This window comes from Nelumbo nucifera, chromosome 7, assembly GCF_055504915.1.
Source record: "Nelumbo nucifera cultivar China Antique chromosome 7, China Antique-T2T, whole genome shotgun sequence".
NCBI classification, from domain to species: domain Eukaryota; kingdom Viridiplantae; phylum Streptophyta; class Magnoliopsida; order Proteales; family Nelumbonaceae; genus Nelumbo; species Nelumbo nucifera.
This window is the reverse complement of record NC_142655.1, coordinates 1,266,670-1,290,562: the sequence shown is the minus strand read 5'-3', so window position 1 is coordinate 1,290,562 and position 23,893 is coordinate 1,266,670. Positions and strand designations below refer to the sequence as shown.

At 37.8% G+C, this 23,893-nt stretch overlaps 1 protein-coding gene across 6 annotated transcripts in view; it reads left to right on the top strand.

The window, feature by feature from the left end:
• GCT (RNA polymerase II transcription mediator) overlaps window positions 1-22,587 on the top strand; it is a 57,340-nt gene extending 34,753 nt beyond the window's left edge. For 2 of the 6 annotated variants that reach the window (XR_016078322.1, XR_016078323.1), the window contains exons 17-26: window positions 2,403-2,670; window positions 2,752-2,887; window positions 3,711-3,798; window positions 4,061-4,139; window positions 6,439-6,734; window positions 19,131-20,232; window positions 20,391-20,762; window positions 21,395-22,206; window positions 22,291-22,331; window positions 22,494-22,587. Coding sequence is in view for 2 of the 6 variants with exons in the window: in XM_010259354.3 (XP_010257656.1) it covers window positions 2,403-2,670; window positions 2,752-2,887; window positions 3,711-3,798; window positions 4,061-4,139; window positions 6,439-6,734; window positions 19,131-20,232; window positions 20,391-20,762; window positions 21,395-21,996 (2,943 nt within the window). In the remaining 4 variants the exon portion in view is untranslated. Of the gene's footprint in view, window positions 1-2,402; window positions 2,671-2,751; window positions 2,888-3,710; window positions 3,799-4,060; window positions 4,140-6,438; window positions 6,735-19,130; window positions 20,233-20,390; window positions 20,763-21,394; window positions 22,233-22,290 lie in introns of those variants that run through there. The other 4 variants (XM_010259354.3, XM_088891074.1, XR_735226.3 and 1 more) reach the window with 3 other exon arrangements.
• The last annotated feature ends 1,306 nt before the right edge of the window (window positions 22,588-23,893 follow it).

Sequence of the window (23,893 nt, the reverse complement as noted above, 5' to 3'; positions counted from 1 at the left end):
ACTCTGGTGAACTTTTTTTTTTTTTTAATTTGTTTTTTTTGTGGTGATTGGGTGTTATGGTTAATGTGATTATTCCTTTGCAACTAAGGTGATCTGTTTCTTCTCTGAGTTTTAATGGTTGAGGGTTTAATGGGTGTAGTGTAAAAGCAACTAAGATTGTTTTTTTCATTGATAAATAAACATTTCATACAACTAGTCATCCATTAATAGTTTTGACCATGATATAGAATACACATGAAAATGTTAGATTGATGCCTTACTATTTCTTCTCATTTACTGTTTGCCCATATCATTGAGTTTCTTTTATCCAATCCAAAAATCAGTTAGCTAATCTCCTTGAAGGATGTGGCAGTCTCAGGTTTTGTTCCGTTTCTTCCATATCTTCTAGTAGGGGTATCCTCCACCTTTTTGTTTTGTAAGAATTAGAAGCAGTGATTTCTTCATTTCTTGTGATCAACATTGAATTCTCCAACCCATCTGGTAGATGAAACAAAGCTATATCTTTTCTTTATCCTAGAATGCAAGAATAAATTATTAGCATTCTCTTCTGAACCTTTATTCTTCAGATGCTTGTTATGTGGATGTTTCTCTCTTTTAATTGATCTTGTTGGAGGATTTTTTTTTCCAAGAATCACCAGCTATTCTTAGTTTCCCACCCTTGGAGAAAGTGCTATTTGCGAAAAAGTTTCAATTCCAGAAGACTGTCACTCTTGTTGGAGTTTTTTTTTTCCTCCAAGAACTGTCAAGGATTTAGTTTCTAGAGTTTCAAGATCTTAGAACTAGAAAAAAATTGTTGAGTAGCTACAGTTGCACTTGTTCTCAATGTAAGGATCTAGATCATAGTTTTCAAGGCACCAAGGCGAGGCTAGGCGACTGGGGGGTGCCTAGGCGATGGATTTTTTATGTTAAAAACATAGATCCTAGGGTAGTTCCCTAGGTACCATAACCATATTTCTTTAATAATTATTCATGATTTTCATAAGAAAAGTATAAATTTCATATTAAAGTATAGAAAATCAACATATTCATGAGAAGAAAAGGAAGAAGGAAAATAAAATTCAAAAAATATAGGGGCTGAACCCTTATTTTTGTTATAGGAAAAGAAGAAAATAAAAAGTATTGGTAGTAGTAGTAGGAGAAGAAGAATATATGGAAGAGGAAAATGTGCTGATTAGATAAAATTTTTAGTTCTTCCTTACTTATTGGTTCAGGTTTTTAAGTCTTTGAGGGTTCAATACAGCATTTAGCAATGTTTGTGTTGATTAAACCCTAATAAATAAGAAAATAATAAAAAAAATTAGTATATAAACACACAAAACGATTATTTTAGTTTAATATTGTCTATTTTATAATTATAATCTCAAAAAAGAATGAGTTAAAAAGTATTTTATAGTAGGAAGTAGAAAACTGTTAGGCAATTAGGCGAGGTGAGCCTCAAAGGGCACCTTGTCGCCTAGGCGTCGCCTTGACAACTATGATCTAGATGGAGTCACACCATCAAGATTTGCCTGAAGGGCCCCTGCTACTGAAGGTTAAGGTGTGCAACAAATTTGAAGGGTTTAAGAGGGGAAAGAAATAAGGTTGTTTGCCCAATGGATAAGATTTTAGGGGATGATGTAGATTTGTCTATAGATAACTGCAAGACAATCTTAGTATGGATCCAATTACTCGAGAAATAGAGTTTGTCAATGGGATAGTCATATAGGTTGGAGCGAGAAGTTTGATCATAGTGAAAGGATTGCAGATGGAGAATGAGGGGCTTATGTTTGCTGTACTGGGAATGTGACATCAAGAAGTTGATGAAGAATAGGACAAGAAGAAACTGGTTCAAGGTTTGCTCCTCAGTCCCCCCAGGTAAACTTGATCTAAGGGTTTCCTACTGCCTTGAACTTCTTTGTAACATCTATGATATTATTAAAACAAGGAGAACCTATTATTTTATGATACTTTCTATTAATCTTGGCAAGGCTAATTTCTTGGATTTTAATCCAGTTGTCTGACATTAATTAATGGAGATTATGGAAGCTAAAGATTATAGAGTTCAATTCTAGTTAGTATCATGAAAGGGAGATTGCAGAATGTGTTCAGTTAGAAAAATGTTTGGCATTATATTCCATCTAAAGCATCTGTTTTCCACTATATTGCCTCTGTCTGCAGAATTTAACCATCTAGATCGTTTACATTTAAGATTATTGCTGTTTATAATCTTTGGTATTCTGCTATTAATTGCTGCTGAAACAATATTTTCTTGTTTTATTCTCCATCTAATCTTCTATTAGTTACTTTTCATTTATAATGGGCATAATGGTTTAAATAGAACATCTATGATCTATCATAAAATCTTTTATAAGAGTGGATTTTTAAGATATGGAAACATTAGCACTTGTAATTTCTTGCAACAGGTCAATGTGGCATCCATGCTCAGTTTACTGCAGTCAGATATAAAAACAGCTCTAAAATCTGCTTTTGGGAATTTGGATGGTCCATTGTCCATACTTGATTGGTGCAAGGGCCGCAGTCAATCAAGTGATACAGGAAGTGTAGCCAATGGATATCTTGTTGAATCAACTTCAAGTGATTTGAAAGATTCTTCAAGTACTGTAGCTGTAGCTGCTGGAGAACCAGTAAGCCCCCCTCAGTCATCAACTGTTAGTTCAGCTGGATTAAAAGGTATACCTTTAGCTTGTCTTATGTAATAATTGTAATAATGGTACATCTGTGCACTGACTAAATTTTTGGCCAATGGTTCAGTGTCTAGTGCCACTGATGGAGTTAGGGTGGATGAGAATTTCCAGAGGAGATCAAACCAAGAAATCTGTGGTTCAGAGTCTGATCAACGTCTCAGGCCAACACCTACTGTGCTTCCATTGCCTGCTATACTTGTTGGGTAAGTATGCATCCTAATATTGTAGGTTCACTAAATAATATAAAAGGGCTACAAATAGCATATACATGGTGCATTGTCTGCATTTCATTTACCATACAGTGACTTCTCATGGGGCATATTGGTTGAAAATCCAAACCTTTATAATATAGAAGCTATATTGTTCTTTTGGATAGTTAAAGTAAAGTTCATTTAATAAGTTAAGTTATAGTTGTAAAGAAGGGTTTTGTGAAATTTATGATCATGGCCATTTGATTGGGTAAAGTTTTCATATGGAATATGCCATGTTGAGAACCATCAAATGATGGTTGCATCTGCCCTTGTTGTGCACCTACCCTTAGAATCAGCCTTGAATTTGCAAGTACACTTTGCGATCTTCAAGGCTTTAGTGAAGGTAAAAACACAGAAGGCTCTAGTGAAGGCAAAGAAAGAAAAACACAGAAGAAACCTTGTTTTGATACCACCCTGTCTTAAAAAAAACGAAAAGATTGATTTTTTCATGTTAGAATAGAAGAAAAACAAGGGAAATGACACCATGATTTGGGAGAAGAAGAATACACTAGTTGTGCAGTCCTCTTTCACTATTTACTATTTTGGGCTTTCTATCTATTGAGCAAAACACACCCAGTTAACCCAAAGATAACACATATTTCAACATCTCATTTGTAGTTTCCCATTGTATGCACTTCTTTGCCTCTGTAGAGGATGCTTGGTCTACATTCCTTGCCGTAAGGATTGTTTTTGTACTGTTTACTTTTGATTACCATTAATAAAATTACTGTTATCAGTTAAAAGTGTAAGCTAAAAATAATGATTTATGTAATAGGTATCAGGATGATTGGCTGAAGACATCAGCAAACTCTCTTCAACTTTGGGAAAAAGCTCCTCTTGAACCATATGCTTTACCAAAACCTGTAAGTCTCTCCTGAAAGATTTTGAATAATAGTAACATATATTTTTTTTATTGGCAACAAATATTAATTTATTAAGATTGAATAATAGTAACATTATTTCATTTACTTGCTATGTAATTTGATGTTATTTCCTAGAACTTTATGAAATGCCTTTTACTTTCTCATTTGTGCTAATGATCCTGTCATATATTGTGTATGAGTGTGGTTTCAGGTTCCTTTGTCTTTGTTTTAACGTTTTTTCTTGGTTTGCTACCTGTTTCAGATGTCTTATTATGTCATATGCCCCGACATTGATCCACTTACATCTGCTGCTGCTGATTTTTTTCAACAATTAGGGACAGGTAAGTGTGATGGCTTATTGGGGTTCTGCTCTTGGTTCTAACACAGCCTATTGAATTAATTGCACAATGCATATATGGGCATAATATTTTCCATACTTGTATGTACTTTTGCTTTTTATGTAAGAAAAAGAAAGTTATATTTTTAGTATATTTGAGGATACCATTATTCTCATCCTTTTGGGCTTTTTTTGAGGTCAGGAGAGTTATTATTTCTCTTCAAAATGGCACGAGGGTAACAGAAGCAAGAAGCTTCCACATAAACTACTCTTAAACTGCATGTTTCTCAATGAATATATTCACGTAGTGTTGTTACTTCAAGCACTGGACTTATAATGTTATTTTAGTATTTATCTATGGACATTTATGCAGTTGTGCATGCTGATTTTTTCCCCTCATGCTGTTGGGAACTTGGTCTTCTTATGTCCATGTTTCCATAGGCCCTTGTCACATGATTTAATTCATGTGCACTGTTCACATGTTACAGCTTTAGCATTTTTGAGTCAAGATTCACTCAATCAGGCTAGTCCTTGTGTTGTCTTCTCTTCTCCTGTGTTGTTTCTCTCTCCCCCTTGTCTGGAACTCATAAGGCCTTGTTTTCTTGCAGTGTAATTTGTTGGCACTAGTGCAAAATTGTGGAAGTGCAAACGAGTTGAGTGCAAATTTTGGTTTACTTTTGTTTTGTTTGTTTGCGGTGCAGATGAAGTGAAATAAAACCTGAAGCAAAAGTGAACCATAATTTGCACTTCCAGTGCAAATGCATTTTTTCTGCAAACATAGCATAATTGAAAAATGGAAAAATGGCATATCTCATGAAATCATTATTTTACTGTTTTAACAATTGCTTCTTGAAAATTTGTTCTATTCCCTGTTACTAGCACAATGATGCCCTTTGGAACCATTACTCAGTGTAGAAACCATTGACCTGGTCCAAGCGTTGGCACCAGATTTATTGCTCTTGTTCATCTAACTGCTCTTTGTGAAACCCTTAGTTATACACACCTAATGTTAATATCTAGGATTGCAAGTTGGAATAGGACATTCATCTCCTAGGCAGTCTTGAGTGTCCACATGTTGATTTATTTCATTGAATAGCTAATGACCCAAAGTTGTTCTCTTGGTTCAGAAAATCCATTTAGTTCATTATTTTGAATATCAGAAATAACTTATACAATGTTTCCGTTATGGTAATTTTGTAATGGTTAAACATTGTAATATATCGTAAGAAAAGTACAATGGTTTGAAGTTGGCAAAAAGTTGTAACAATTCTCTCTCTCTCTTTCTCTCTCTCTCTCTCTTCCTTCCCTTTTTAGTTTTTACTTGTCTTAGTTTTCAAAGAGTGCTGAAATATTCCATGTAGAAAAAAGTGTAATCCAGAGCCCACCTGTTACCCTCATTTCATTTTGTGGAGAAATATATACAGGAACATAAAACGTTTGCCATTTTGAAGAAACAACAAGAATTTTGAGGGGAAAATTTGAGATATTCATGGGCTTTGTTTAAGGATATCATACATGTTTCTATGCATATATGCATGTGTGGTACAGGAACATGCAAGAAGAAATAAGGGAAAGAGAGAAGAAAAGTGGGGGAAAATAACTTAAAGCAAATCCTATTCTCTCTCTGCAGATTTTGGGCTTTATGGCTCGACCTATTTCATGGCTGGAAAACTGTGTTCAAACTGGACTAGGACTAGAGGCCTAAGCGAACCTGTTTTAGTCTAAAACTAGGCCCAATTTCACTGAGTTTGTCTTCTGGATCTCAAAATCAGGTCCAAGCCTATGCAATAAAATTGTAGGTGCAGCCAAACAGTTGGGCTTGGCTCATGTGCACATCAAATAGTTACTAATGCTTCTTTTATCTAGACCTGTTCACATGCTGGGCATTGGACTTGGCCCATGAACATTTTACACTGCTTTGGGCTGGGCCCATTCAAAATTTGGCAAGGTCAACCCAAGACTGGCCTTTGAATAGGTCAACTTTTATCTATGTCAATCTCCACCAAGGGCCTTCTAGGTTTTCCTTGCTGATATATTTGTCTTGTCAGTTTTATTTCTGGGGGTTGGAGATGCTTTTTTATGTGAAATTTTTCCTGAAAGATGGTTGTTCCATTGGTATTATTTCTGTCAAGGTGTTATATGCATTCCATCACATATAAATATATAATGTTTTTAGTGCTTCTTTATAATGCAACTATGGTGATGCACAACATTTCATGCTTCTAAACCTTCTATGAGTCAAATTTGTTTGCATTTAAATTCCTCCTGTGTCTTCAGTCTTACTGCAAACTACCTTTTGCCAGTTTATGAAGCTTGCAAACTGGGAAATCATGCACCCCAAACTATGGAAAGCCAAACAGAGCTACCATCTGGGAGATGGCTGTCCTCTGGTTTTGTTATCATGGATTGTCCACAAACAATGAAGATTGAAAGCAGTAATGCATCTTTTGTGGGTTCAATAAGTGATTACCTTTTATCTTTATCTAATGGCTGGGAGTTGACCAGCTTTCTCAAGTCTCTTTCAAAAGTTCTTAAGTCTCTAAAACTTAGTTCGAGTTCCACAATGAGTCAAAAGGAAGGAGTTGCCGATCCTTGCACAGTAAGTTCACGACACTGTCATTTGGCTATGTAGATTACATTGATTACTTTTGTTAGTTCATTTGTTGAAAAAGGGGTTTCATCATTGCTGGTCTACAATATAACTTGATGTTAACCAATTGACATGTTATGGTATTATCTCCACAATGAGTTACATGTCAGATAATACTAGCTTTTAAATTCAATGCTATTTGTTGAAATTCCTCTATTCTCACTTATTTATTACACAAATGTGTTTTAGTACTTATTATAAATACTTTACTTCATCGTGCATACATATACCTATTCTTAGTCATTTGAGCATTAAAATTAGTAATATTTATGTCTCTGTGTCTTTGTTAATTATCAAAAACAAAGTCTCTGAGTTTATGTCGACCATGAATATCTCAAATTTTTATAGCATATCCTATTTATCAAGTTGCTAAGGGCCAGGCCAGACAACAGGAAATTGTCTAGGCCACTAGGCACCTGTCTAGATGGTGATTTTTTAATAGCAAAACCTGGAAAATTTCAGCTTCTTTCCCTAGTTAAATTAGCAAGCAGCTAACAAACATTAGAATGTGATTCAACATGAAAGAATATAACATTAAATATGGAGTGAAAGCAAAATTAATTAGCATAAAAAACTGTTTTATGGAATGCAAGAAACAATAAATAGAGTTCATGTGAGCTAATAATACAAAGGGACATATCCTTGGGATGGATTGCAGCCCATATATTCCTAGTATTCCAGAGTTTCATTCTCTTTGGGTGCAGACAGTTGACTCTAGAGAACATTGATAGTCTCTTTAGAATCTCTTTCTTCTCTCTACTTAAGAAAAATGTTAAGTTCTTGTGTAGGTGTACTAGGGCTGCCATCCTTTGGAGTGTTTGAGAAGAAAGAAATGCCACAAATTTCAAAGATAAAAAAGGAGGATCTAATTGAAGGCGTAGCAATCAATGTGGTGCATTTGGTGGAGTCCTTGGGTGTCTTCATTCATTTCTCTACCAAAGATATCATTAGAAGCTGGCAGGTTGTGGCAAGTACATCCTCAGCAAGGTTTTCTTCACATATTCCTTCTATTCCACATAATGATAGTAGCTTTCACTAGGGAATGTGTTGGTTCCAGTAAAATTTCATGTTAGGTACACATGGAAATGGAAATTTGCCATGGAAATATTAAAAGTATATGGACATTTTAATACAACAGGATTCATGTAGCCAAACAGAAAGGCAAAACAGGACTCATTTTAAAAGGCAATTATAGGAACTGGACATGGTGGCTCCACATGAGGAGAACTATAGACAGCTTTACAAGGACTAAGGTTGACTAAATCCCTTTTTTTTAATCAGTAAAAGAGAATTTTATTTAAAATAGGTTTAAGACAAAGTTTTACAACATGTAGAAGGGAATGTTGTTCCCAATTTAGTACATATTTCTGTCCCACATTATAGCGCAGCCCAAAACAATTGTTGCCTCAATGCCCTTGTTTGGCAAGAGAATCAGCTATAGCCCATTTGCACTCCTTCTGACCCATCTGAAATCAACTTCTACCTCATTTGCAATCTTTTCCACTTCCCTAATCGCATGTTTGAAGGTCCACGGAGTAAGTCTATTGTTTGTAGTCCAAGAGATGACCACTCTTGAGTCCCCCTCCACCTCAATATGCCTAAGTCCTAGCTGCTTAGCTAAGCTTCAGCCCTTGTAGCAGTGCCAATAACTCAGCTTTTAGTGAATTGCAGTGCCAATCGGTCCCGAGAACAAAGCCAATATCCTCCTTTCAGAATTTCTGATTGCTCCTATACCTGATAGTCCTGGATTTCCAAGGGAGCTCCCATCAAAATTCAGTTTAATCCTGTTGCCTTCTAGAAATTTCCACTCCATCCTTATTTTCTCTTTCACTCTTGAAGACTGCTAATTCTGTCCAGGTTCTTAGAATGTTTGTGACTGAGAAATCTTGAAAGCTATGCAAGGATTTTACTCAATGAGCTACTTTAACCTTTATAGTATCTATCATTTCCTCCACTGTTCTACTTTTTTCCAAGAAAATTCTGTTGTTCCTTTCTTCAATACCACCCATAAAATTGCTGCCTTTGTAGCTCTCCACATTACCATCCCTCTTTTCTTTGGTTGGCTCAAGAAATCACAGTTGAAAAGGCCTGCTGCATCTTGAGGGGGAACCCACCTTCAACCAAAGAGAGCACAAAAGAACTCCCAAATGTGATGCGCAAGAGAACAAGATATTAATAAATGTGAAAGGGTCTCATCACTTTCCTTACAAAGGGAGCACATGTGAGGAGAAAGGGAAGCAAAAGGCCTTCTTCTCTGTAGCATATCACAAGTATTTACCTTGTCAAGGAAAATTTCCCAAAAGAAAGCTTGAATTTTTGGTGGGATAGGCTTACTCCATATTTCTTTATAGGGAAATCCCCAATTGGGATGCTGGGCGAAATGAGAACACTGAAAAAAAAGAGCAAGTAAAGAGACCATCTGAAGAGCCTACCCAAATTCTAGAATCTTCCAAGGACAGGTCCAAGTGAACTTGTCCTAGTTGATCCAGCAAGGTTGACTAAATCCCTCAATTATAGGAACTTAGTAGTGGAAGGGTACTCGTGATTGTGTGCTGGCTCTAAACAATAATGTCGGATCATGGGAATATAGGCACACTATGAAGGAGATAAAAGAACATTGAGATCAGCTAACAGCATGGTGGATGCCTTAGCAATACAAGGAACAATCAGAAATAATCTGTCTTGGGGTTTGACTCCCAGCGGGGGAGCTTGTAAACAGTGTTGGCAAGTGTTACCCCAAATTTGGGGTGTTTTTTTGAGAAAAAAGATAATCAGATTTCATTAAAAGAGACAAGGAGTACATGAGCAGATGTACTAAAAAAGGAAAGAGAACTTAAACAGCAGAAACACAAAATTACAAGGGGGGAAACCTGTTGCTGTATAAATTTTCTAAATTTGCTCCAAATTTAGCTAATCCATCTGCAATATGATTCATCTCCCTCGGTATCCACATCAGATTAACATTCAAATTTTCCAAGGAGTCTCTTGCCTCTGACAGATAATGACTCAACCTCCACGGACCCCCCTCCTTGTCTTTCAGCCACTTGATGGTATTAGTTGAATCTCCAACTATGGATAATTTCTGAATGCCTAAACTTTTTATTATTCTGATACTGTGAGTGCTGCCATCACTTCAGCCTTTGTTGAGTCTGTGACACCTATTGGGCCACTGAAAGCCCAACAGATCAATCCCTGTTCATCCCTCAAAATACCACCTATCCCAGCTTTACCCGGATTGCCTGCAGCACTTCCATCGAAGTTTAGAATCATCCCTACTTCAATATGTGGTATCTGTAATCTTTTGGTTGGTTGAGAGTGAGTTGGCAGAAACAAGATCGTTTGGATGTTTCTGTTAAGATCATTAAGAGAGAGGTCCTGAAACATCTCAGTGTTAGAAGCCCAAGAATTACAACAGAAGAAGATATCTGAAATTAATTCTTGTAGAGATCTGGTTTTGTTTTCAAATATGCGCCTATTTCTTTCCTCCCAAATTCCCCACAAAACTGCATGAACCACAGTTTGCCAATACACTTGCCTCTGCTGCTCAAGCCTGACTCATGCCATTGGTTGAGGAACTCCTGAATGTGCTTAGGAGAGACCCAACTATAACCAATCAGGTTTAAGAAATGCCACCAAATCTTTTGAGAAAAGCTGCAGTGAATGAGAAGATGATCTGCTGATTCCCCTTCTCTTAGGCAAAGCACACATGCATGAGGAGAAATATCAGGCCTTCCTCGGCTTTTCTTCTAAAGAAGATCACATGTGTTTATTCTCTGTAGACACGCTTCCCAAACAAAGAAGCAAACTCTTAGAGGAATGTGACTGCTCCATACCTTCTCAAAAGGGAAAGAGAAGATCTGATCACCTGCAATTAGAGCCCTAAACGTAGATTTGGAAGAGAACACACCATTTGGGTTAAGGGTCCAAATTCGGGTATCAATGGAATGAGGGGAGGTGTAGACTTCTTTTAAGGTGAGGAAGAGGTTTATGAGGTCTGAGATCTCAATCTCCTTTAAAGGTCTTCTCAGGCTCAGGGTCAAGTTAATATTAGCAGGTAAGGCTGGGATACAAGAGGAAATAGTTGAATCTTGGTCTGTGGAGAGATTGAAGATTCTAGGGAAAGATTCTGCTAGAGTGGTATCCCCCCACCAGAGATCTTTGCAGAATTTTATTTTATTTCCATTTCCCACTTTGAGTCTAATGAAAGGAAGGAAAGAAGGGTGAGAAGAAGCTATACCTTTCCAAGGGTTTGAATTCTGTAGAGAAGATGGGCCGAATGGCCCATAGGCTGTTACTTTATATTATCTTTATGTTCTTCTCTGTAATGGGTCTTATTCTGGGCCCATACTCTTCTATGTTCCTTTTTTGTAATTTCTTGTCCAACTAAGGACCTCTCTTGTAATTACTCAAAGATTAACTTAATAAAAGAGTATTAGAGTGTTAGAGGGAGGATTAGTTCGAACTCCTCATCCTCTAACTCTCCTTGCCGCAGCTCTCTCTCTCTCTCTCTCTCTCCTTCTCTAATCTTCTCTTGTTAGTTTTTCTGGTTTTCTTGCACAGTCCCATACTTCTAGGACTGTTTTTCAACTAATTCTTTACCTGGTTCAATTGAAGATTACTGTCCGACCTATTTACATTTGTTCCATATTTGCTAGAGATGACAGGGCATTTCAAATGCCCAACTCCCAATCCTCCCTCCTCCTTCAACTTACACACTTGGTCCCAACTCACCAAGTGGTTTCTGTTCTCCCCTCCATCCCAAAGGAAATTCCTTTGGATTTTCTCTAAGTAATTTCTCACTTTAGGAGGAATTTTGAAGACGGAAAGATAGTAAATTGGTAAGTTGGCTAGAGAGGCCTTTAGGAGAACCAGTCTACCCCCTTTTGATAGGTAGCATTTTTTCCACGACGCTAATTTCTTTTCATATTTCTCCACCACTGGTCCCTCAGAAGTTTAGAGATCTTGGGTTCCCTCCCAGGGGCATTCCTAGATAGGTAATGAGGAGGCTTTCCACTTTACAATTCAGAACATCTTTGAAATTCTCAAGGAGGCTCTCTTTGACTGAATTTATGGGAATAATATTAGATTTTCTGAAATTAACCCTCAGCCCGGTAACTGATTCAAAGGCTTCGATCACCCTCTTCGCATTAGAAATATTTTCCAAGGATGCATCCAAGAATAGGATGATGTTGTCTGCAAATTGTAAGTGAGAAACCTGGACCATATCTCTTCCCACTTCAAAGCTTTTGACCAAACCTAGTACTTTGGCTTTGTCAAATAAAAAGTTGAAGATTTCCATCACTAAGGTAAAGAGGAGAGGAGAGAGTGGACAGCCTTGTCTAAGCCCTCGACTAGCCTTAAAGTAGCCCTTAGACTCTCCATTTAGAAGCACCAAAAACCAAGATGAGCCAATGCATCCTTTGATCCATTTGATCCATCTCCTGCTGAACCCTCTCAAACTCAAGCAGTCCAAGATACACTCCCACAAGCCTTTCTGTCTTCTACACATTCATTCGCAATTAAGATACTATCCATCATTTGTCTTCCTTTGACAAAGGCAAACTGATTTGGAGAGATTAGATCTTGTAGCACTTCTTTCAGTCTTCTTGCTAGAACTGGCCAAAATTTTATACACACACACCCTACTAGGCTTATTGGCCTAAAGTCCTTCACTTCCAAAATTCCCCCTTTCTTTGGCAATAAGCACAGAAAGGTTGAATTTAAGCCTTTGTTTACTATGGCTGAGGAGTAGAACTCTCTAAAGAACATTAGGAGATCTTCCTTAACAATATCCCAACATTTTTGGAAGAAAAATAAAGGGAAACCATCTGGGCCAGGTGCCCTATCTCCATCCATGCTAAAAACTGCTTCTTTTATTTCCATCTCTTCGAAGCTTCTTTCCAACCAATCTTTCTTATCTACTGACAAAGGCAATCCCTCCCAAGTGTTCAATCTGAAATTGCATAAGCTATCCTTAGAATAAAGGCTCTTAAAGTAGGAGAGGAAGACTTCAGTTATTTCTTCAGTATTTTCCACTTCTCTTTGGTTCACTCTAATTTTGGAAATGAAGTTTTTCCTTCTTCTCCCCGAGGCATACACATGGAAAAATCTGGTATAGTTGTCTCCTTTCAGCCACCTCACTCTAGATCTCTGCCTCCAGTAAATTTCCTCTTTTCGGACTAAGTCTTCCGAAGATTTCCTCAGCTCAGCTCAGCTCTTCTTCTTCTGCCTGAATCATCTAGAGTGCCTTTTTGCTCTTTTATATCTAATCCATCCAATTCCGTGAGTATCTTCCTTTTGTCTTCTTCACCAGCTTTAAACTGTTCTTTTCCCCAGGATTTCAACTTCCTCTTCAAGAATTTTAATTTCTGTAACAGTCTAAAACCAGCCCATCCCTCTACTTCACACTCCTCCCACCAGTCGACTACCATCTCCTTAAAATCCTTGTTAAGGGTCCACCATTTTTCTAGTGTGAAAGGAGGCTTTCCTTTTAGGATTAGGTCTGTGGTTACCTATGAAAGTTGCACACAATTATTTTTCATTATTCTCAATAAAGTTGTGAACTTTACCGATCAAAAAACTGGACAATGTAATAAGAGAGAAAAGAAAACAAAGGACAGACAGGGTCCTTTCATGTTGAATGCAACATAGGCTGGAGGAAATGAAGTAGTGAGTTCCTATTCTGGTCACAGATAGAAAATGGAGAAAGTAAGAGTAAGAGTGATAACAAAGAAAAAATAGCAAGTGAAATAGAGATATATATCATGCTCTATTTTGCTCAGTCAATGAATAAGAGAGCCAAGATGGGGAAAAGGGAGTAAAATAGCAATACCTGGTTTACTAGACAGATTGAGGAAAATCATGTTGAACAAAGGGATGACACCACTTGCATAGGATACTGTGATGTACTAGTTAAAGCCCTACTGCAGCTAGCACATTCGATAGGAATCGATCATCATCCTTGAAGACTTATTCTAGAAAGAAGGAAGCCTTACAACAGGTCATGATATGGCATAGTGATGGTACTTGGAATTTGGACTGAATTAGACATCAAGGGTATTTTTGTTATTTTATAATTTTCTGTAGGGTCCAATAATAGGGTTTGATTGTTTATTTATGTTTAAAATTTCAGAGTCATTGCATAAGTAGGATTAGAGTTATTGAGTCTTCTTTGAATTGAAATAGGATATGACAGCTTAGTTTGAATTCTACTAGGATTATTGAGTCTAACAGTTTGACTCCTATGACTAGTATGAGTCTAACAGTTTGACTCCCAGGTTTATTATGACTTTAGAGTCTATAAATATGTATGGACGTTTTACACAATGAGCAATGAAGTTTATTGAGTTTTCTTCAGCTTATGCTAACTATGGTGAGCAATTCCCATGCCCTAGAGTGATTCTAGGCACCCTGTCAGTGATTCCAGGTATTTTCTCTCTTCTTTCTCTCCCTATTTTCTCTCTTGTTCCTTCAAGAAGCCATTACAGCCATCTGCAGCCATAAAATTCTGATCAAAGAAGACCATTCAACATTGGCTAGCAGTGGCAAGGTGCTCTTCTGGGAAGACTAAGGCATCTACAAGATGGACTCCACCGCCTGAAGGTTCAAGGAAACTGAATTTTGAAGGGAGTAGTCGGGGCAATCCAGGGCTCTCTGGAGTGGGAGGGGTCTTGAGAAATGAGGCTGGAGATATTATACTGCTTTATTCAGGTCCTTTGGGATTTGGGGATTCAGTCAGAGAACTATTAGCAGCCATACAAGGAGTGGAACTCGCAAATCAGTTAGGAGTAGGACAGCTTGTTATAGAAGGGGACTCCAAGGTGGTGGTGGGGTGGTTGCAGAACCCTGAGGAAACTATATGGTGCTATAGAAATCAAGTCAAAAAATTTAAGTGGCTGACAAGGAATATATCTGTTAGTATATAATGGGTAGGGAGATCAGCAAATGCTTTGGCTAATGGCTTAGCTAAGCAAGGGACAAATAGGGAAGTTTCTTTGTAATCAGTTTAGAGAGGCTGCAGCTTGTGCCTCTCCACGGGCTGCTGTATGAGATCTTTTTCTTTTGAAGTAATAAAACTATCCTTATTCATCAAAAAAAAAAAAAAAGAACATTCAACATTCTCTAAGGACTAGAACTGTGCTGGTCCTACATCACTCTCCTATTGTTGTCTTGCTAGTTTTCCTGCTGCACTTCGATGTGGTTGTTTAGTTCTTGTTTGCTCAGTTTCTGGTAAGGACTAATGAATGATAGTGAGATTTTCTTGCCTGAAATCCATTCAACTTTTCTTTGAATTGAAAATATTCATATTGTCTCTTAACCTCTTGTTATCTTATTTATCTGGTATGAGATGGTGTGCTACACTTCAAAATTGGTACAACTCCACATAGAAACACCAAGGCAAAGCACCCCCCATCCCAAAAGAAAAAAAAGAAAAGAAAAGAAAATGTTGCTTAGGTGCCTTGATAATTGTGCACCAAAACTGCCAAGATAGTCTGGACAGTGAATAGATAAACATTCCAAGGTTTTCTTGGGATGCGGATAAACTATGACGGGCTCATTAAGGGTTAATGACTAATGAGACAGCCATGGTGGGTAAGCTGTGGTGGTGAGGTCTGTTCAGACCAGTCTAAATATATTGAGTTCGTTATGGGTTTTTGCTTGAAGTTATTCCAAGTCACTCTTCCTGAAGTTATCCACTTGGTATTTCCTGACTTAGAAAAAGTATATTTATAAATTCCCTAGAAAAGGAACCATTGCATGGTATACTGATAAAATCTTGGGCTGACAAACATGAGAACGTGGCTTCAAGTCTGTGAGTGTCCACTATGTGCTAAAAAATGCAAAAAGGTTAGGTCCATATCCAGTTTTACTAGGTGAGATTTCCTGAAATAAAAAAATCGTGCAAACATCCTGAGAGAGCATGGCATCCTACTACACATTGGGAATATCTCCCATACTAGTATGCTAAATTCAAATTTGGATTTTGTCCTCACAACACTTAAGCCGTGAATTGGAAACATCTTCCCATGAATGAAAACATGCAAGTACGGAGATGTTCCCAATGCAGGGATGCAGTTGTTGTGAGGATGAAATGCAATCTCGCTAAATTCATGGGTAGATACTCCCGATGTGCGGCAGGATATCATGCTCTCAGGGTATTTGTATGATTTTTGCTTTCAGGTGATCCAGGCTCCAGCTTTACCTCTCCTAGATTTGCGTATAGCTGGGACCAACATTGGGTAATGGCCTTTGTGAGATCCCTAGAGAAGTGATTAGGTGAGCTTTGCAAAAGAAAGGGGCTTCAATTAGGTTTATAATATCATCAAGGGTTCAGTGTGAGAATGCAGGAAGAGGAGAGTAAGAGGATTTCTAATTACAACAGTGAGGATCAGTACTTAGTTCATATATTTTTGCCTTAAGTTATGGATGAACCGACTAAACTTTTACAAGACTACAAAGGGTTCCCTGGTGTATGTAATTTGCTTGTGATAGGGTATTGATTCATAAGGTTAAAGATTGGTGAATACAAAGCTTAAACAAGGGATAGATGATCTAGAATGAATATTTCAAGTATATGTTAGACTATGGCAGATTAAATGTATTTCTTATTTTATCAGCAACAGAAATTTACTTTCATTAAAAGAGTTTTAAACCATTACATAGAGGTCTTGGACCTAATCTCTATCCCATTCTTTTGTATAGAATCCATTACAATCCTGCCCAGAAAAATTGCTTCCTATAAACCCGTTGTTTTGCTAGGAATCAGCCGACCCATTTGCCATTCTTCTCTGTTTTTTTTATCAATATTGCCATTCCTCTCAGTTGTCACCCATCTGAATGCAGCTTCCACTTCTAATGCCAAGCTTCTTATCTCCCTAACAGTTTGCCTATACATTCAGGCACCCAGATTATTGCAACTCATCCATGCTATAACTAGCTTTGAGTCTCCTTCATTCCTTCGACCTCCACCTGTTTCATTTCCAGCTGCTTCTAGTGTCAGCCCTTGTAAGAGAGATAAAGCTCTGTGTTTTGATTAAATGCATTTCTGTTTTAGTTGAAAATATTAGTAACAGTGGCGGTACAATGCCAGTATGGGAAGAAAGGAATGCCAGAATCTTCCAAGAAAAAGGAAAAGAAGCAGTCAAACCTTAAAGGACTGCATTTTGTCCAGGTCTTTACATTGGCTAAAGACTCTAGAATTATTTAACCATTTTACTTTTGCTGATTGTTGGAAAGATTGGAAGTTGGTAGCAAGCTGTTCCTCCTACAAGGGAAGGGCAGTGACTAGCTGGGTCCCCCCTCCTCTTGGTTCTTTGAAGCTGAATTTTGATGGGAGTAGCCAGGGTAACCTGGGTCCCTCTGGGATGGGAGGTGTACTGAGGAATGAGGCTGGAGAGGTTGTCTTAATCTACTCTGGCCCTTTAGGAGTTGGGAACTCTATCCGGGCAGAACTGCTAGCTGCAATACAAGGAATACTTCTTGCAAAAGAAGTGGGTATGGAGCAGCTTCTGATTGAAGGAGACTCTAAGACAGTGGTGGACTGGTTAAATAATCCGGAGGATGTCACTTGGGGCTACAAAAATGAGTTAAAGAAATTCAAATGGCTGATAAGAAATATGTCTATAACAGTACAAAGGGTTGGGAGATCAGCTAATGCTTTTGCTGATGTCTTGGCAAAACAAGGGATAAATAGGGAAACATTGTTCTGGGCACAATTGTAACTATTGTTTTAATTTCAACATTCATGTTTTCTCTGTTGTAGTTTGTGTATTTGCTGTTTGGAGAGGCTGCTCCTCGTGCCTCTAAGGGGATCTTCTTCTATCTATTCATTATTTTAATGGAATTGATGTTATTTATCAAAAAAAAAAAAAAAACAGTGGCGGTACAATTAAGGTTGATGATTAAGGGATACCCAAAATAACTACTTATGGTATCCTGGATCAATCATCCATAATGATGAAGAAACTAAATAGATTGGAAAAGGGTGGTTGAAGGGGAGAGGTGTAACTGGTATGCTATATGATCAGCATATATTAATGATATTAAGAGAAAAATTCTTAAGACAGTTTTAAGACCAGCATTGTTATATGAATCGGAATACTAAGCAATCAAGAAACATGCAGTGGCAAGACTATCAAGGACATAATGATGAAGAAACTAAATAGATTGGAGAAGGGTGGTTGAAGGGGAGAGGTGTAACTGGTATGCTATATGACCAGCATATATCAATGAGATTAAGATAAAAATTCTTTAAGACAGTTTTAAGACCAGCATTGCTATATGAATCAGAATACTAAGCAATCAAGAAACATGAAGTGGCAAGACTATCAAGGACATAATCAGAAAGGAATGCATTAGAAAGGACTTCTGTGTAACTTAAATTAGTGACAAGATGAGGGAAGGTCAACTGATCAGAAAATGAAAATAGCTGAGATATGAATGTTGAGATGGATGAGTGGAAAGACTAGAAAGGATGGAATCAGAAATGAACACAATAGGACTGAGGGCTAGCTCCAATTAGTGACAAGATGAGGGAAAATCAACTGAAAATGGTTTTGTAATGTGCATAGATGATCAGTGAGGAGTGACTTTGTGCAAGAACAATGGTAAGACCAAAGAAAATGTGGTCTGAAATAGTAACAAATGATTTAAGGACACATAATTTGGAAGAAAGCATGGTTCTTGAATGGTGGATAGGCTCTGTGTAGTTGACCACAAATAATTGGGATTAAGGCTAAGTTGAATTCTTTAGAGTCTTGGTGTTTTTCTAAGAGTTCACGAAGCTTTGGGGCTTTAGAAAACCAATTTTATCTTTGTAATAGAAATCATAATTTTTATTTGTGTGCTTTGGTACCATTCTACTGACTCTCAGATTCCCTCTGGTGGTGTGATCTTCATCAAGTCCAAGTACTAATCAGTTTCTGTTTGAATTTCTCAATTAAGAACAGATACTGGACTTTCCAAATCAGCTTTAGTTATGTACTAGATTCTTGAATAATGGTTAATATGGATTAATCCTCGAGTCCTAAAAGAAGTTAGATAAATTTGTTGACCCAGGAGAATCCTAATTATTTAAAATTCAAATGCTTTAATTCCTTTCCAAAGCGTCCCTATTGAATTTTATTATGTTGGTCTTCTCTACCTCTTCAAGTCAGAATAGTATATGTTCATGAACCATCATCAATAGAAATTTTGGGTATTCCTTTTGCAGTCTGCACCATTTCATTTCTTGCTCTTATTCTGCTTGAGCGTGGCATCTCTTTCAGCAGTCTTGTGTTTGGACTTTGAATAAAAACTCTAGTAGTTTATTATCCCACCAATCTCATATCTTCTTGATTAAATCAGGTAATCTATGTGGTGTGCCCCTACCCTGAACCTATTGCAGTTCTACAGACTGTGGTTGAGTCTTCTGCTGCCATTGGATCAATCATTCACGCATCAGATAAAGAGAGGAGATCAATGCTGCACACTCAGGTTGGGAAGGCTCTAAGTTGTTCAACAGCTGTGGATGAAGCATCGACATCAAATGTTCCAACAATTTCAGGGTTCAGTATTCCTAAATTGGTTCTGCAGATTATTACTGTTGATGCCATTTTCAGGGTTACTAGTCCAGCCCTTCATGAGCTTGTCCTTCTTAAGGAGATTGCATTCACCGTTTACAACAAGGCTCGCCGGATATCTCGGGTATCATGTAGTGATCTAGGACAGTCATTGGGCATCTCTGGTAGACCCCAGTCAACATTGATGCATATTGCTTCTCCTGTTCCCGGGATGTGGAAGGACTCTGTTACTCGAATTACAGGACCATCCCTTTCAAGAGATAATGAACTCGATTCTGGGTTAAGGCCTGGTACTTGGGATAATTCTTGGCAAACATCAAGGACTGGTGGAATAAACTGTGACCCAAACAGATCTGGGGATATTCTTCTTCAGGATGATACTCGATACTTGTTTGAACCTCTATTTATCCTTGCTGAACCTGGCTCTGTAGAGCATGGAATTTCACCAACAATGTCTGGTAGTGTGGCCTTAGAATCCTCAAGGCCTGCTGATGATAATGGTGGTGGTAGCTTTATGCAAAACACAAGTTCATTGGGAAGTGCTGATATTGGACCAGGCTCTCTGCTTGATGGATCAGATCTTGGTGTTCTTGGGTCTAGCTATCAAAAGGCACCAAGCCTTCATTGCTGTTATGGATGGACTGAGGACTGGCGTTGGCTAATTAGCATCTGGACTGATTCAAGAGGAGAGTTGCTTGATAACCATATATTCCCTTTTGGTGGCATTAGCAGTAGACAGGACACAAAGGGATTACAATGCCTTTTTGTTCAAGTTCTGCAACAAGGTTGCCAGATACTATCTTGTTCTCCCCCTGAGATAGCTCCTGCAAAGACCCGAGATATTGTGATAACTCGAATTGGATGTTTCTATGAGCTTGAATGCCAAGGTATTACAAGTTGTTTATTTTCTTATGTGCATGTTTCTCGTGTGTGTGTGTGCTACACGTTTCAATTTGTATTTATGTGTTATGGGTTGTTCAAGTACTTGCCTACTAACACTCTTCTGTTAATGCTTCTGAATAAAACCATTTGATATTATAAACAGAATGGCAGAAAGCCATTTACACAGTTGGTGGAAATGAAGTAAAAAAGTGGCTACAACTACGAGGATCTGTATCTGATGGAATTCCTGGGAGCAGTAATGGGACTACGTTGCAGCAACAGGAGATGGGTTTGATTCAAGAGAGAGCCTTACCTTCCTCTCCAAGCCCTTCTTTGTATAGCCCTCATACAAAATCTTCTGGCTTTATTAAAGGTGGCATAGTTCAAAACAGTACAAGAAAGCAGCTTATGGGTGGGCAAACAACAGTTGACAGCTCAAGGGGGCTCTTTCAGTGGGTGCAGAGTATCAGTTTAATTGGAGTTTGCGTTGACCACTCCCTTCAACTAGCCTTTCAACCTGATGCACCCTTCCCTGGTAAGTTGTCCCACGTTCATGTTTTGACCTTGAATCCTTCCGTTTGCAGATAAATGCTTAACTAGACATTTATGTCCATAACGAACTCCACCTTTTCATGTATATTTTTTCTAGGTAGCAGAAATAATCCTTCTCATCTACCTATCTTCTCTATCTGTAGGCATATAAAGCTAGAATTCCAACTTTTTTCATGGTAAATGATTTATCTTAGATGTAGTAAATGCACCGAATCAGACTTTTTTATTAGGCCATGATGGTTATTTAAATTATATATTTGGGTACTGTTTTTTTTTTTTTTGTCTGCTTAATGCCTATGCATCTTTCAACCTTTGTATGGGTTGCCATCATCCAGATGCTACTCCATTGTTCTCTATTAATTGGCTAACCATTCATCAGGGGAAAAAATTAGTGGATGGGTTGTGGCTTTACCATTAAAGAAAATCTTTGGTGGATAATTAGAAATTGTAATGATGTAATCCCATTTGGCTGATTTTGGAGATTTCACCCACTCTGTAGCTGTAGTAATTCTGGATCAAAAAACATCATGGAAAGCATATTACAGTTCTGACAGGTTTTTAGCACAGTGCATTGTTGAATATTAATGTGTGGTATTAATAACAAAAATTCTGCAGGGGGAGGAACCCAAGGAGGCAGTGGAAATGCCCCATCTGTCTATCTGGAAGGTTTCAGCTCCATTAAGTCTGTTGGTTCTGTATCTGCATCCTACATTATTACCCCATCACCCAGTATGCGCTTCCTCCTTCCAATGCCATTGCAGCTTCCTACATGCCTAACTGCTGAATCCCCACCTCTTGCCCATCTCTTACATAGCAAGGGATCTGCTATTCCTCTACGTACTGGGTTTGTGGTGTCAAAAGCAGCTTCCTCCATAAGAAAGGACTCCAGGAGCAATGCCAAAGAAGAATGGCCTTCAGTCCTTTCAGTCAGTCTTGTTGACTACTATGGAACCAGCAACATTACCCAGAAGATTGTAAGAGGGAGTGGAACACAGGCCAGAACTATTGATAATAAAGATGGTGAATTAGAGACTCATTTGATTCTCGAGTCTGTTGCAGCAGAGCTCCATTCTCTATCTTGGATGACAGTGAGCCCAGCATACTTGGAAAGACGCACTGCATTGCCCTTTCACTGTGACATGCTTTTAAGGCTAAGAAGGCTACTCCATTATGCTGACAAGGAGCTCACTCAGCAGCGTGAAACCTTACAAGTGTAGAAAAGTAGGCAGAAAATTGGTAGTTACACAGTTAACTTGCTTCTTCTTACTGGCTTTGCTGTGAATTACATGATATCTTGCGTTCCTGTTGATACATGCTGACTTAGCAATGCCAGCCATGAAGATGAGCACAAAATGAGAGAAATGCAGGACATGCCTATTAGGCCTGCATTGATGTACATCTTCTGTACTAATTGTAACATGCAATTTGTATGTGTAAGTTTAATGCTTCCAAATTTAGGTCTTCTCAGTAATTTCAAATCATCTGACTTTTTCTTTTCTGCTCGGTTACAGGACAACACGTTGGGCCTAGGGTTCATGAGGTTCTCCACCATGTGCGATATAACTACTAGATACTCCATATCCATGATTTGATAAAAAAAAAAACGTCCATATAGTTAAATTATGAGCCCTTAAAACATTTCTGATGCTTGTTCTTTTTGGTCTACCCATGGCTTTAGTATCTAATTGTAATAATAATATGTTACTTTGTACAGGTGCTGTAGATGGTTGTGATCAGCACATAAGACAAATTATACACGAACAGTGTCCTATAAATTCATATAAATATATGGTTAATTTATAGAAAAATATTATTGTTTATGCAGAGATGATTGTTTTAAACTAATATGTATTTAAAATTAATAATGTATAATGTAATGTATTATATACAAATGTTGAGCTTATTGCAAATTATTGTGTGCACAATTGAATAAAGCAGATTATAATCAATAATTTTTACAAGGGAACTGATACCCCAGAAAATAAAGTGAACTTAATATGGAAGATATTTATCTGTTACCCATTTCCACGAGTTTTAATGTATAGTTTTTATATTTTTGGACTTAAAAAAAATAAAACTTTAATATAAAATTGTATTTAAATGTATGGAATAATGAAATGAAGAACCCTCCAATATGAAAGATGATGTTAGTTTTTATTTCTAATTAAAGCGTAGCATATTTTATGTAATTTAATTGCTAGAAATAAAATTAGCCAAAAAAAACTAAGAAATGAAATGAAAACAAATGTTAGAATCATAATTTTATTGTATCGTTAAAGGAAATAAGCGGAGCATATCAGATTCGGCAATCCATTTCCACCTTAATCCTCCGAGGGTTCTATTAACATCTAAGCAATCGTTGATGGCAGCGGCAACGCCTTGGCATGGGACTTTCAACACAGTTTGATGCCAGTCAGATTTTGGTGTTCTCTCTCATGTGAGATCAGATGTGAGTCAGTCAATACTGTGAACTTTTGTTGTAGAAGACCCTTAATCAATGTCATTCACATGCTTGCTAGGGCCTATATAGGACCGACCAACTATTAAACTTTCCTGATTAAATCCAGTCCACTGAAGTGAGTTTACATTTGACTGGGCATACTACCCACAAAATACCGGACCTACTTGAAGAGTCTTTAGTGTCTTACCACCATAATTAGACCTCATGAGCTGTACAGAATCATAACTTTTTGACATTCATTGGCGGCAGCTTGTGTCTTTGATTGAAAGAATGATAAAATACCAAAAGGAAGCAGACAAGGTAACGTGCGTTTCACTAATGACTAGGCCCACCCATGACCCAGCCTTTCGCATCTTTTACAGAGCACTCACATATGGACAAACGTACGTCGCTCAACTACCCTGCCTGGAGAGTACTAGTACTAGTAAAGACGATACTTTTCAGAATCAGAGTCCCCATGTGCATCCGCATCCTTTCCAAATCCTCATTAACGAGAACGACGAGACAGCCATGCGTGTCCCCCCCCCCCTCCAAAAAACTTTTGGGTATGCCACATCATACATATCTCCATCGTCAATTCCGCTTATTGATAGCAGTAGCGAGTGATTGTGAACCAACTCTTCAAAGAAATATCGCAACTGTGTTTTCTAAAG